The 14,149-nt window shown below is 49.2% G+C and overlaps 1 protein-coding gene across 2 annotated transcripts in view; it reads right to left on the reverse strand.

Annotated features, from left to right (window-relative positions):
• KAT7 (lysine acetyltransferase 7) overlaps nucleotides 1-966 on the reverse strand; it is a 31,754-nt gene extending 30,788 nt beyond the window's left edge. For both annotated transcript variants that reach the window (XM_060646338.3, XM_060646337.3), the window contains exon 1: nucleotides 735-966. In XM_060646338.3, coding sequence (XP_060502321.1) covers nucleotides 735-749 — 15 coding nt within the window. In that variant the 5' untranslated portion in view covers nucleotides 750-966. The remainder of the gene's footprint in view (nucleotides 1-734) is intronic.
• Between the last annotated feature and the right edge of the window lie 13,183 nt (nucleotides 967-14,149).

The following is a 14,149-nucleotide window of genomic DNA, read 5'->3' on the forward strand; positions in this document are numbered from 1 at the left end:
AGGGATGGGGGTGTCCCTAGGTGACCTTATAAATCCTATGTAATTGTGGAAAGTTTTTGACTTTACGAACTGCATTTTCTGGCCGCTGTCCAAATGAGCAGCTAAGGAAAAAAATACGTCTTAGATGCAAAAGGGCCTGAGCGGGATCCCTAGGGAGTGGGCGCTGGTTCTCTACCACCCAGTCTTCTGCTTTGTTGTGCCCCCCGCCTGGAGAGGAAGGATGCTCCAAAACCCCGCCCATGCACCTATCAGCATCCCCGGCCGGAAGGGCGGGGATTCGTGCCCCCCAATCGCGCTACGGCTACGCCGCGCCCCCACGGGACAGACTGCCAAGTCTAGCCAATCAAGAGAGGAGGGATCGTTCTCTACAGCCAGTCGGAGAGCTGTAGGGCCAGGCCCCGACACCGCCCCCGCACGCGGGGAGGTGACCGTTGGACCCAAATGGGCGGTGTCACCAGCCAATCAATATGCTTCCAGGCGTTTCAGCGACCAATTACCGAGAAGAACGCCTCCGAGCCAGGCAAGCAGAGGGCGGGAATAGTTGCAAGCATAGGCCGAGGCCAGGATCGGGCCCACATTTTTCTGTCGGGTATGGACAGAAGAGAGGGTTGCTGAGCTAGATTGGGGGAAGCGGGAAGTTGGCACCCAACCACCGTGAGGCGTGGCCAACTGCGTCACGTTGCCCAGTCGACTGTCCTTAGACACCCGCCATCCCTCTGTCCTGTTCCTCTCACCTTCCTTCGCGGCATTGCCGGCGGCTGCGGCCCGACAGTTCCGATTCGGGCAGCGGCGGCAGCAGCAGCAGGAACGGTGGCTCCGGCGGGCTCCGTGGCGGCCTCTGTAGCAGTCCCAATCCTGCGGACGATCCCAAGTGCCTCCTGCTTCACAGCGTCTAGACCCTTCTGCGCAGGCGCCGCGGGCTGAGGCGCTTTTTCCTTCACTTCCGGCTGGGGCTCGCGTCACCTGACGTTACGGGCCAGAGAGGGTGCTGGGAGGTTCGCTCCTTCTGGTGAGGCTAGTGAGCGCCATTTTAGAATTGGGCAGAAAGTAGCACGGCGGTAGAAACCCGGGCCGGCCATGTTTAGTCAGGGGCTTGGCACCTTTTGTGGACGTGGGCAGCCATTCTTGTTTGGGGCTGAAGCCTGACAATTGAAGTTAACGGTTCTCATCTTTACCTTGGGCAAAATTTCCCTTCCCGTTCGTTTTAATTTCTGAAGTGGAGGAAGGAAACCCCCAGAATCCATCAGGTGGCTGAGGTTTAACCCCTTGGTTGCCTGGTTGACCAAAGGACGTTTCCGTTTATCCTTTAAACTCAACGTTGGGAAGGGATATTTTGCCCAAGAAATTGCATCTTAAAAGCCATCCTGTGTCTCAAAGTGATGGGAACGGGGGCTTGTAAAAGGAACTGAAGGGTAGCGTCCATCATCAGGAAGTTTGTTGTCTGGTAGAGGAGACATTGTCCTTGCCCGTAGCGAACAGCAAGTAAGTTAGTTAGTCGTTCAGGTCGCGGAAAGAGGCAGAACCATTCTCCAGAGGCTGTAGCTACAGAGAATTCCCACATTCGCTCTATGGTGAGCGCCCATCTCCTTCCCCCATTCTGTGTGGGTTTGAGAGCCCTGGGTGGCTCGCGGGGGTGGGGGCGGGTGCTGGTGCGGTAGCGAGAGTCGGAGAAGCAGTGATCCCCACTTAGCCCAAGTTAACTCTGGAAATCTAGATGCTTGAGCCAGGAGTTGGAGGAGGGAAGAAGAGGAAGGAATATTTTTAGTAAAGCTGGAGCTTAACAAAAAAAAAAAGGCATGGATATTTAAATAATAATAATAATAATAATAATAATAATAATAATAATAATAGTAATAGGCCTGTCTTGAGAGGAAGGAAGAGTTGGTCAAGGATGTAAGGCTAGGAGAAGAGCAATTTAAAAAGGCTGGCAAATGGAGAGCAGGCTTTGAGGATGTAATCTCTCTGGAGGAAATGCTTTGAGAGGACCAAAGATTGGCGAAGAGCGACCGGGTGGAATCCAGGCATACTCAGTCATTAAGTTAGGCTCCTGGACCCCAGTTTCACCTGAGGCCAAGTAAGACGGAGTTTTCCCCCTGGAGCAGAGCTAAAGAACAAAGCAGCCGAAGGTAAACATCTGACTGATGCGCTAAACAGAGAACTAGGAAGAGTTAAAGTTCCAGACCCTTAGCCAACACTCTCCTGCGGGGGGGGGGGGGGGGGGGGGGGGGCATTCTGGACCGGTGGTAATACAGGCAGCTTTCAGTATTTAGTATCTAGCTTCTAGTGTTTAGTATAAATACCTCTGAATAACCTGCTTTAGGTTGAACTGGACATAAGAACTTGTTGGAGCTCTTAATGCTAAAAGCACATCTCAGTTTTGTGTGTCATCCCTAATAGTGCCCAAACGGTTCTCTATGCACAGGAAATGCTTGCTAGTCAATCAAATCATGTTTACCCTTTCACAGTCTCTGAATGGATAGCCCTCAAAGATGGTGAAATATCCCTCCCTGGAAATTAGCACTTTAGAAGATCTTATCCTGACGTAACCACTCGGCATACGAACACCAGCATTACGAATGTTCAACATTAATCTCTTACGCTGGATTCTCCAACACTGCAGCTGACATGAAAAAATGTACAGTTTCATTTAGACATGGTTCTTATCCTTGGAAAATGTGCACTCTGGAAAAAAGGTGAAAAAAAACTAACATCAATAGGATAGAAAGACGGTCCTAAGGAAAATGTATACTTAAAGCGGAATGGGTAGGCGTATTTAGAAGGGGGAAGAGAGAACCCTAAAAGCTCCTTTTTCTTCCTTTCTTTTTCTGAATTAAATATAATCTTTACTTTGAGGGTCATTTTTCATCGTGGCACAATTGGCTTTTGAAGCAGGGACTGATGCTGGGTTTCAGAGTCTCTTGACTAAGTTGCCCCCTGCCCATCCTCATCCACCAGACTTAACGTGGGTAGCTCCACTGGTTTTCCTGCCTTTACACAGGCTTTTCCTCCTGCCTGGATGCCTCTCCCAACTTTCTTTAAAACTTATTTCTTCCAGGGTGCCCGGGTGGCTCAGTAGGTTAAGCGTCCGGCTTCAGCTCAGGTCATGATCTCACAGTTTGTGAGTTCGAGCCCCGTGTCGGGCTCCGTGCTGACAGCTCAGAGCCTGGAGCCTGCTTCGGATTCTGTGTCTTCCCCTCTCTGTCCCTCCCCCGCTCATGCTCTGTGTGTGTGTGTCTCTCTCTCTCAAAAACAAATAAACACTAAAAAATTTACTTTCTTCAGAAAGTCTTTCCTGATTTATTCATTCTAAGGTAGTAAGGCACCGTGATATGGTATTTTGCACTTACTGCTATATTTACACTTTTCCTTATACAACTTGGTAGATGTCCTGTTCCCCTTTCTCCTTTCCAAACAGATAATAGGAACATAACTCCTATTTATTTCGCTCATCAGCTCTCCTAGTGTCCAGCACAGGGCTCTGATGTCAGATCTGGCTTTGAATTTCAGCCCTGCCACTTTCTCGCTGGGGTGCTCTCGGACAAGTTTTCGAATTTGTGCCTCGGTTTTCTTATCTGTGAAATGGAGATGCCAATAGCCGCCCCCACAAGGCTGTTGTAAGGCTCAAAAGAGGTGATTGTGGTAAAGCGCTTAGCAAAGTTCCTGACCAGAGTAAGTGCTCAATAAATGGCCATTGTTACTGACATTTATAATTCCAGTCACCCTAGTCATGGCTGGCATCCTAATGTTTGTGAATGTGGGCATGGTCTAATGATTGCTTATGTCTGTTCAACCTCACTTCAGCTCAAGGAACACAGAGTGGGGGGCGGGGGGGCACCTGGGTGGCTCAGTCAGTTGAGCGTCCGACTTCTGCCCAGGTCATGATCTTGTGGTTGGAGTTCGAGCCCCGCGTCGGGCTCTGTACTGACAGCTCAGAGCCCGGAGCCTGCTTCGGAATCTGTGACTCCCTCTCTCTCTCTCTCTCTCTCTCTCTCTGCCCCTCCCCTGCTGATGCTCTGTCTCTCAAAGACTAAATAAATGTAGGGGCGCCTGGGTGGCTCAGTTGGTTGGGCGACCGACTTCAGCTCAGGTCACGGTCTCACAGTTCTTGAGTTTGAGCCCTGCATCGGGCTCTGTGCTGACAGCTCAGAGCCTGGAGCCTGCTTTAGATTCTGTGTCTCCCCTCTCTCTGCCCCTCCCCTGCTCATGCTCTGTGTATCTCTGCCTCTCAATAATAAACATTAAAAAAATTTTTTAAAAACCTAAATAAACGTAAAAAAACTAAAAAAAAAAAAAAAGGTTCTCTGTCTCTCACATCTGTGTTGGGGTGCTTGGGTGGCTCAGTTGGTTAAACATCAGACTCTATGATAACTTACCCTGAGTTGAAGAGGAACAGAGCAAGGTCAGAAGTGGGGGTAGTCTTTTGTGTATGTTCTTGTGCATTTTCTTTCTTGTGTCTGTATCTTGTCTCAGTCACATTTGTAAGCTCTTTAAAAGATTCCTCAACTTCCTTGGGGCACCTGGGTGGCTCAGTCGGTTGAGCATCTGACTTCGGCTCAGGTCAAGATCTCGCATTCGTGGGTTCGAGCCCCCTATCGGGCTCTGTACTGACAGCTCGGAGCCTGGAGCCTGCTTGGGATTCTGTGCCTCCCTCTCTCTCTCTTTCTCTCTCTGACCCTCCCCTGCTTGTGCTCTGTCTCTCTCTGTCTCTCAAAAAGTAAAATAAAATGTTAAAAAAAAAAGTCCCTCAACTTCCTTTAAAATGCTCCCTTGTCAGTAAAATGATAGGTACCATATTTCAGATGCAAAGTGTGGTTGGTGGTTGTCTCCTTCCAAGGCCTGGGAGCTCCTGGAGGTTGGGAGCCTTGCCTGGCTGGCTACACCGTCTCCAGCTTCTCCCTTGCTGCCTGACATCTTAAAGGGCCCAGTAAATGCAGTGGCGACTGCCAAGTGTTGGCTCAGTCAGGAACCAGACACCCTCTCTCCTCTTAAACCTGCTTTTTGACCAGTGATGGGTCTAGGAAGGGTTAGAAACAGCGGTGTCCTCTGCGTGCAGAAAGCTGACCTGCAAGGTGGAGAAGCATGCCTTGGCCATTTTAGCGGCGAGGGTAGCCAGGCCAGTCTCGTAACTTCTAAGTAGAGGTATTGGCTTAGTCTCTATCCCTTTGGGAGAAGCTCAGAGGCTGCTGATGTGACCATAATTCATATTAAAATATTTTTGTGTACAGCTGCCTTAAAAATGGAGTCAGCGCAGTCACGAATGGTCATGTCTTTCTTACTCTTCTTGGAGGTGGCCTGGAACTTCTCTTACCTTCTTGGCCACTTGGGAATTTGGTTCTTGTATCCCCCTTAGCCACCACCCCTCCCCAACCCCACCCTGGGGGAAGGTATTGGACAGATCCCAGCAGGCTCAGGCATAGCTCCCCGCCTCTGCAGCTGGGGTTATAAATAACCAACAAAACTAAACAGTCAAATAACCACATTTTGAAAATGGCTTTAAAAAAAAAAATCACCCTAATCTTGATTCCATAGTACTTCTCCCACCCTTGCCCTTCATCACCCGCCTTCTCTACTTATCTACCTCCCTTCCCTAATCCAATCTCCCTCGGGAAGTCCATCTGCCCACAAAGCCTGCCTGTGATAAAGACATCCTTTTCCACATTTGACAAGGCCAAAGCCCTCCAGGGGTGTAGTTATAGTTACAAGGTGTTGTTATGGCAGCGGAGGCCTCAGGGCAACATATGTTCCTGGGTGGTAATTGGGTTTGCTCTAACAGACTGTCTCTCCCTGGGTTCTCCGTGCCCAAATTCACTTATCAAGAAGACCAGGGAATTGTCATTATGGATAGGACTTCTTTTTTTTTTTTTTTTTTTTTTGAGTAAGCTCCGCCCACCTTGAGGGCTTGAACTCACAACCTGGAGATCAGGAGTCACATGCTCTACTGACTGAGCCAGCCCGGCGCCCCGCCTTCATTTTTTTATTCGAGCGAAACCTAGTTCCTGTTTATTCCCCAGGATGGAACATACCCAACGATCCTGGGTTGAGACTTTTTGGACTGCAGGCATTTTCGAGTACCCATTCAACCAATATTTACTGAGCATCTGATAAGTGCTAGGCTCGGACTGGGAGCTGAGTGCACACTGTGGATAAACGGACATGGTCCTTCCCCTCCCAGAGCAGACAATGCAGGACAAGTGCGTATAGAGGGGGCTGGGAGAGTATGACTTTCGAGAATAAGACATCTTAATCTCACTGCTGCCCCCAAGCTGCTTTTATTTATTTATTTTTCTTTTGGCAGGGTGCGGTTCAGTTTCTCTCCACAGGCACACGCTTTATTACTGTGCACATTTTTTTCATAGATGCACTCAGAGTTTACATGAAATTTCACATTTTCTTAGTATTCTCAACATTCGCCATGTGTCTCTATGGCCTTCATAACTGTAATTATAATTGCTGGGTGATGTCGCTCTGGTACTGTGACATCAAGTGCTCATTCTGGGGCGCCTGGGGGGGGCTTGGTTGAGCGTCCGATTCTTGATTTCGGCTCAGGTCGTGATCCCAGGGTTGTGGGATCGAGCCCCATGTTGGGCTCTGAGCTGAGCGTGGAGCCTGCTTGAGATTTTTCTCTCTCCTTCTGCCCCTCCCTACTGCGCGCCCGCTCCCTCTCTACCTCAAATTAAAAAATAAAAAATGTGCTCATTCCTCTATTCGAGATTATTGAGGGTCTTTTGTCAGATAACGCTGTAGCGAGCGTCTGCATGCCTCCATAGGTCTGTCCTGTTACTATGTCTACCCTTTATTTATTGCTTTATTTCTTTCCGCAAACTGGGGAAACACTTGCCCAAATTTAAAGTGTCACCATCATTGTGTGAGGGTGCCAATTTTAAGAGATGGTTCCCAGAAGTGATTAAGTGTTACCATTTAATAAGATCTTGCCATTTTTTTAAAGATCGTGTTATTTCGTCAGAACAAAAACTGTGCCTCCAATGTGCTTTTTAAAATTTATTTTTTTTTATTTTTTTAAATGTTTATTTATTTAATTTTTTTTTTAATTTATTTTTGAGACAGAGAGAGACAGAGCCTGAGCAGGGGAGGGGCAGAGAGAGGGGGAGACACAGAATCCGAAGCAGGATCCAGGCTCTGAGCTGTCGGCACAGAGCCCGACGTGGGGCTCGAACTCACGGAGCATGAGATCATGACCTGAGCTGAAGTCGGACGCTCAACCAACTGAGCCACCCAGGCGCCCCTAAATGTTTATTTATTTTAAAAATGTTAATTTTTGAGAGAGAGAGAGAGAATAAGTGGGGGAGGAGCAGGGCGGGGGGCATAGAAACTGAAGCAGGCTCCAGGCTTTGAGCTGTCAGCACAGAGCCCCATGCGGGTCTTGAACTCATTAACTGTGAGATCATGACCTGAGCTGAAGTCAGACGCTTAACTGACTGAACCACCTGGGCGCCCCTATTTAGTTTTTTTTTTTTTTTTTGAGAGAGAGAGAGCATGCGCACCTGCACTAGCAGGGGAGGGGACCGGGGGGGGGGGGAGGGGGGGAGAGAGAGAGAGAGAGAGAGAGAGAGAGAGAGAGAGAGAGAGAATCTTAAGCAGGCTCCACGTTCAACGTGAAGCCTGACACGGGGCTCAATCCCACAACCCTGAGCGGAAATCAAGAGCCAGACTGGCTGAGCCACCCAGGCACCCCTCCAATGTGCTTTTGATTTTTATTTCTGGTTAGGATATACGTCAGTCTTCCATGTGTCCCTTTACCAGTTCTGTTTCCTCTTCCATGAAATCCCACTCATTACTCATTTCCCTACTGAGGCCTTGATGATTTTTTCTTTCTTTTTTTAATGTTTATTTTATTTACTTTTGAGACAGGGAGAGAGGCAGTGAGCGAGAGCACAAAGCGGGGAGGGGCAGAGAGAGGGAGAGAGAGAATCCCAAGCAGGCTCCACACTGTCAGCGCAGAGCCCAGGGCAGGGCTCGGTCCCACAGATCACGAGATCACGACCTGAGCCGAAATCAAGAGTCGGGCGCTTAACCGACTGAGCCACCCAGGCGCCCCTTGATGACTTTCTTTTTAAGTCCGAACGAGGTATAGACAGGTAGACAGACAGATGCCTCGTGCGAGCCACATCCGGTTACAGAGTCAGTTGTGTCAAGAACGCAGACCGTTCGCTTCGTAATCCTTGATCCAGTACTTTCTCCTGCTCTGCTCTGGCTTCCCAGTTACCTCTAGGAGCCAACTCTTAGTCAAGTATGCGTGCTGTTGAGAGAGAATGACACGGTGAACAGAGTATGCAGGTGACAGGAGTTAAAGCAGTGAGGAGGCAGACTCTGTTTTATCTCAGCAAGAGTCAAGGAGCCACTTTAAAACTACAGTCCCTCTTAGCCAACTACAGGAACCTTGAAGACGGTTCTGTAGACGACATTTTCCCAGTGACTTAGGAGAAACTGAGTCCCAGGGAAAAACATTTCCCAAACCAGTCAAACTTCAGGAGGATGAAAACTGACCCTGAATTTTGCCATGCATAAACTGTGGGTCGTTTTATTTTGTTGGGAGATGCTTTCCCAGGAATGGGGGCTCGGAATGGGTCCCTCTGAGTCATTTACACATGCTTACCCAGCCTCCCTTGTGACTAACTGTACCCAAATGTGAATCAGCTGGCCGAAGCGAGGGATGGAAACCGCGACTAGAAAGAACATTTCTGCATTTAAGGCAAGGCAGCACGTACATGGTCCAACGTGTCTTGCTCTAACCAATATCAGAGGCTTAGGATGATTTGTCTTCCTAGACCAGAAATTGCTTGAGGATGAGTGGGCATCTGGTCATTTGCTTACCTGCCTAGCCTTGCCAGTAGATGTCACTACACCAAACCACATTCTCCGAATAAAGGACAAGAAGGAAGGAAGGAGAGGCCTTCAGAAAGGCTAAGTCCAATCACCATGACCCTCTTCTCCCATGACTTCCAGGAGGAAAACTTCCCGTGGAGAACTATCAAGGATGTGTAAATATACACGGTTCCAGACAGTACAGATGCCTGAACTCAGCAGGTCAAGACCCCAGGTTCTAGGCAGTCAGAGTTCTTATCCAGGGGCCTTCCCCAGATCAGGTGGGAAGAACAGCTGTACAGGAAGGGTGGCGGGGTGAGCAGGCCATTTAAATGGGGGTAGGTATACCTGATAGAGTTATCTAGGAACAAGAGCCATAGTCTTGGGGCTGTTCCAAGCCTCACTGTGCAGCTGATAGCTCAGGCAAAGCACTCCACCCACCCTCCACCCCTGCTCCTCTGTCCACAGGAGCAGGGGCCATCCCTTGCCTGAGGGCTGCCAGGCTGGGGCTGGCTTATCAGTCCTGCGCCTCCCCAGTGCCAGGCAAACACAGCCACACCATGCCAGGACACCGGGAATGTTCTTAGGAGTTCAGACCATCGTTACTGTTCTCCTTCAAGACAAGTAGAAGCAGCATTAGTAAGCTGGGGAAAAGAGCCACCCTTCCGGAGATTTTTGCCTCATGTGCTGCTCTAGAATTAACGACTGGCATCCTTACCTAGCCCGTAGTGTCCTGTACGGTCTTTCTTCCATTTATCCCACACAACCTCATTCTCTGTGCTGTATGTAGCCTCACTGGCCTGCCTACAGTTCCACTGGAGCACGCTGGTCCCTTCAACCTCAGGACCTTTGCACTTTACTCGCAATGTTCTCCCTCATACCCTTCTACCTACCTCCATACTCCTTCAGATCTCGGGTCAAATGTCGTTTCCTCAGGGAACCCTTTCCAGACTAGATCCAGGCCCCCATTTCGACATTCTGAGGCACCCTGTACATTTCTTCGCGGCCCTCGGTCTCAAGTTTGTAATTGTGTGTTTATTTTGGTGCCTTTCGGATTCTTTATCTTCTATCCCCATAACACACACCCCAGACTTAAGGCTCCGTGAGGGGAGTGTCCGTTTTACCTACCATTGCAACCTCAGTTCCTAGCACAGTACCTACCGTGGTGCTTAGTGGGCACTCAGTGACTCCTGGAGGTTTGAAAGAATGGCAAACAGACCAATGAAGGAAGTCAGAAAACATAGTGTTGCTCGCGTGCACACATTCATATAGCATTTGTCTACAAAGGACAGTGCCTGATTCTGGTCACTCAGCTCCCAAGGGAGACCTGTCAGAGTCCAGAGAAAGTCATGCAAATTAGCAACGGAAAAGTGGAGACAAACTTTAAGTATGAAACAAACTTTAAAAGACTGGAAAGACGGAGGCTGAGGGTCTGAGCCACGCGTGCGAAAACGGAAAGGGGTCAGATGCCAGTTTGATTACCAAATCCCCAAAGGTCAGCACAAAGGAAAACCTCTTGAAAACTAGACTGTGGACTCCCCCAGAGAAACGAACCGTGTGTGTTGTTCATCTCTATATCCCTAGCACCTAGTGGGATGCCTGGCACATAGTAGGAGCTCAAGAAAACGCCTGTTGAGCTATTTTGTTGTTAAAGCTTAAAGGCGGGTAGTCTTGGGTCAGGGGATAGGGTAGTAGGCAGTCATTCACTTGGGAAACCCCAAAGGCCGAATGAAAGAATGAAAGAAAGAAAGAGAAGTATGAATAGGGCCAAGAAGGGTTCCTTTACATGTATAGACAATAGCTATACAATAGACTGTTTCAGGGACATTAGGGCTATTCAAGGCCCATCCCTTGACCTTTTGAGATCATACTTATGAAGGGTAATTTACCAGGCGCTCTCACAAAATGCATCTTCTTTCCACCAGCAAGGGCCAAACTCTAAACTATAGAAAGCACGGGCCTCACCCTGCCTCACGTTGTTATCTCCTTCAGTGCCCTCCAGACTCTTGGGCACATGCCCTGTTGGTCCCCTGGGCATATTCTACTCTGGTGTTTCGCCAGCGAAGGGAAAATCCCAGAAGGTGGTGCCCTTCAGTCAGAAGTAAAAATGGCTGCATCTCTCAGGGCAACCAAAGCCTGGGCCTGGTATTCCTGAGCCCACAGCAGGGAGGCCATTAGCCCCTGTCCCAAGAATCCCTGCGACCAGCATCTCTGGCATTTAGCCTTCCATCCCTGGCACTTAACCCCCTGGCCCCTTAAGCAGGGACATTTCAAATAGTTTTTCTTGGAGCCGTGGAGGGTTCAAAAGAATTCTTATGCATTAAAAAAAATAAATCCTCCCAAAACAGCCATTGAGCTGCTCTGCCTCACTTATTTCTTCCCTCGCCCAGCAGTGGGAGGCTTACAGGAAAGGCTAAAGCGTTGGACGTATGTCCATTAGACTCATTCCAGCCAGTTGCACGCGTCTCATCCCAGATGGTACCCGAGTCTTAGGGCCCAGGAGGGGTATCTTGAAACCGAAGGCACATATATCAGGTAAATACTTTTGACTCTTGTCAATGGTGTGCTGACGCGTCACGGTGGCAACTAGTCCCGGGGGCTTCCCCTCTCTGCACCCCACCCCCTGCCCACCTTCCAGCAGCCCATAAATCACTGAGTATTAAATACTGTCCAGAGGACCCTTTTTACCCCACCTCTCTCGGGGGCTCCCTGCCAGGCAGAAGTTTACAGCAAACTAAGCAGGGAGAAAAGAAAATGGGCAACGGGCAACGGTGCTCATCATTTATCAGCCAAACACACGCTTCCCCACCGAGCTGTCGGACAGGCCGGGCAAGCGGTGTAGCCGGTGTGTTGTGGCCGTGGAGAGCACAATCCAGCAAGGGTGCAATTTATTTTGTTCCCCCACCCCAGAGATGGGGAGACAGAGTCCCAGGGGCGAGTCCCTTTCGTTTTTGATTACGGTGGTTTCAGAATTCAAGCACACTTTTTTGGTCCTGGATCAATTCTTTTTTTTTTTTTTTCTTTCTTTTACTTTATTTATTTTGAAGAGAGAGAGACAGGGACAGAGCACGAGAGTGGGGAAGGGGCAGAGAGAGAAGGAGGGAAAGAGAATCCCAAGCAGGCTCTGCACTGTCAGCATGGAGCCCAACGTGGGGCTCAAACTCACGCACAGTGAGATCATGACCTGAGCCGAAACCAAGAGTCCACTCTTAACCATCAGAGCCACGCAGGCATCCGGGTCCCGGATCAATTACCAGGACCTCCTTCCCACCCTCCTCTGGTGAGGCTTCCATAGGGCCTCCTCTTGTCACCTCTCTTTTGACCCCACAAAGAGCTTTCTCACTTTACCTGCCACACTACAGAAATTTCTTAAGAGTCTTGGCTCTGGAGCTCTGGAGGCCTTGATCAGAGAGCAATGCTGCCCTTCTACCCCCTTTCATTTTCTCCCATTTCTCCAAATGGAAACCCCCCAGCTTCCCCATCTCTCTCCCCTCCTCCAAGCTGGGAAGCTCGGAGGAAGCAAATGGATTTGATCCTAGGCTAGTCCGCTGAAGGAAAGACACGCTTTTGCCAAGGAGAAGTTCCAAAAAATGTTCAACTCCCACACCAGGAACAGCTGGAACCTGCCAGATTCACCTCCATCATTCCTGAGCACAGCTTCCTGTGATATAAACAAAGGCAGAATTTGAAAGAGTTTAAGGCTGGGGAAGTGACAGGGAGGCAGGGTAGTAGGTGGTCTGACGGGTGGCATGGCTGGTCCGGCCTGTTTTCCTAACTCTGACCTTCAGCCTCTGGGGAAGGGATGGACCTATAGGTCTGTATCCCTCTGACCCCCACCCTCCCAGTGCCCAGTAGCAGGTTATACACACAGTCCTTAAAAGCAGGTGGGCCTGTCACTTTTATCTATATAACTTTCAACCCATTTCCTAACCTCTCGGAGCCTCAGTTTTCCTCCCTGTGAGATGGGGGTGATTATACCTACTATATAGGGTATAATAATGCTGAGAATTAAATGAGATTATGTGTACAGATTACCTAGCCTACAGGAAGCACCCAGTAGGTGGATGTTTTCTTCCATGCTGTGTAGCAGGGTCACATGGCCTTTAGCATCCTGATTATATATCCCTTCCTTCCAGGGGTCCTGATGTTACTGTCTCCACAGGTGGTACAGGCTTCTTGGGCATTTTGAGGAATGCAGGCCCACCACTGGTTCAGGGATCCCAGGATTTTCTATCTGTCCTCGGAAGAATTCAGAGTTGAGTGTACAGGGGCCGAGAAATCGGCAGGGTTGGGTTCTAAACCCTGGCTTGACATTCTAGGCCAACACCCAGGAGATCAAAGAATTGGAAAGAGCTCCTGGGTGGGACTTCCAAGGAAGGTGCCAACTTGTGTGATATTATCAGAGTGGCATGGAAGAAGCAAGGCCGAGCTGCTTCCTACCCCAGCAGAATACAGGATACTTTGTAGACTACCAGGCCTTTGCCCAAGTTGATTGGAAGCAGGGGTCACAAAGGCCACTGGTGGAATGTACTGGAACATTCCAGGCCCTTCCGCTGCACAACAACACAAATCCTCGAGGCTTGGAGCCATCAGGGGCTTCCAGAATTGAGCACAAGTTCCTCACCCTCCATGATGCACAGCAGGAGAAACCATCTACTCTGAACAGAGGGCGATTCTAAGTGCCGTGAGTCACTAAATGGAAGGAGTGTCCATCCAGCCCTTTGGAAGTTTTTCATTAGATAGACTCAGCTGCCAAAGCCATTTTGTTGAGCCAGAGCCATCTTGTGGAATACGTGTGTTGGGTACAGGATATCCACAGGAAAAACCAGGAATAGATACCTAATTCAGTCAGGGCTTGAAGAATTGGACGGGATATAACCGGACTTCACTCTCTGAGTCAGACGCAGGTTTATCATGAAGCTAACGAAACTTTAAGAGTCAGAGCCCCTCATTTGTACAGAACCTTCTAGGGCTTTGTGCCTGGTTCTCTAATGTCTTTACTCTGTAACCGAAAGAGGAACGCCCCAATGACAAGCATCAAGGCCTCACAAAACCTGGAGGCTTCACTCCTTTCGGTCTACAGGACGTTGAGCCCCAACTGAATTTCAAGAGTGATCAGAAACACTCAAGAGGGATCATTTGGAGAAATAATCCATCGCTTAAACAGCCAAGGCTGTTTCACCACTGCTGGCTGCAGTGGCTCACGGTAGTTGCCGGCAAGAAATACCAGAGCAAACGTTTCCCTTTGCTCAGAACTGGGGAGAAGGAAATCAGACTACAGACCGACTTTCCAATCACTCCTTCCTTCCGTTATATTTAGCATACC

The sequence above is a fragment of the Panthera onca genome, chromosome E1 (genome assembly GCF_046562875.1).
Source record: "Panthera onca isolate mPanOnc1 chromosome E1, mPanOnc1 haplotype 2, whole genome shotgun sequence".
Taxonomy (NCBI): domain Eukaryota; kingdom Metazoa; phylum Chordata; class Mammalia; order Carnivora; family Felidae; genus Panthera; species Panthera onca.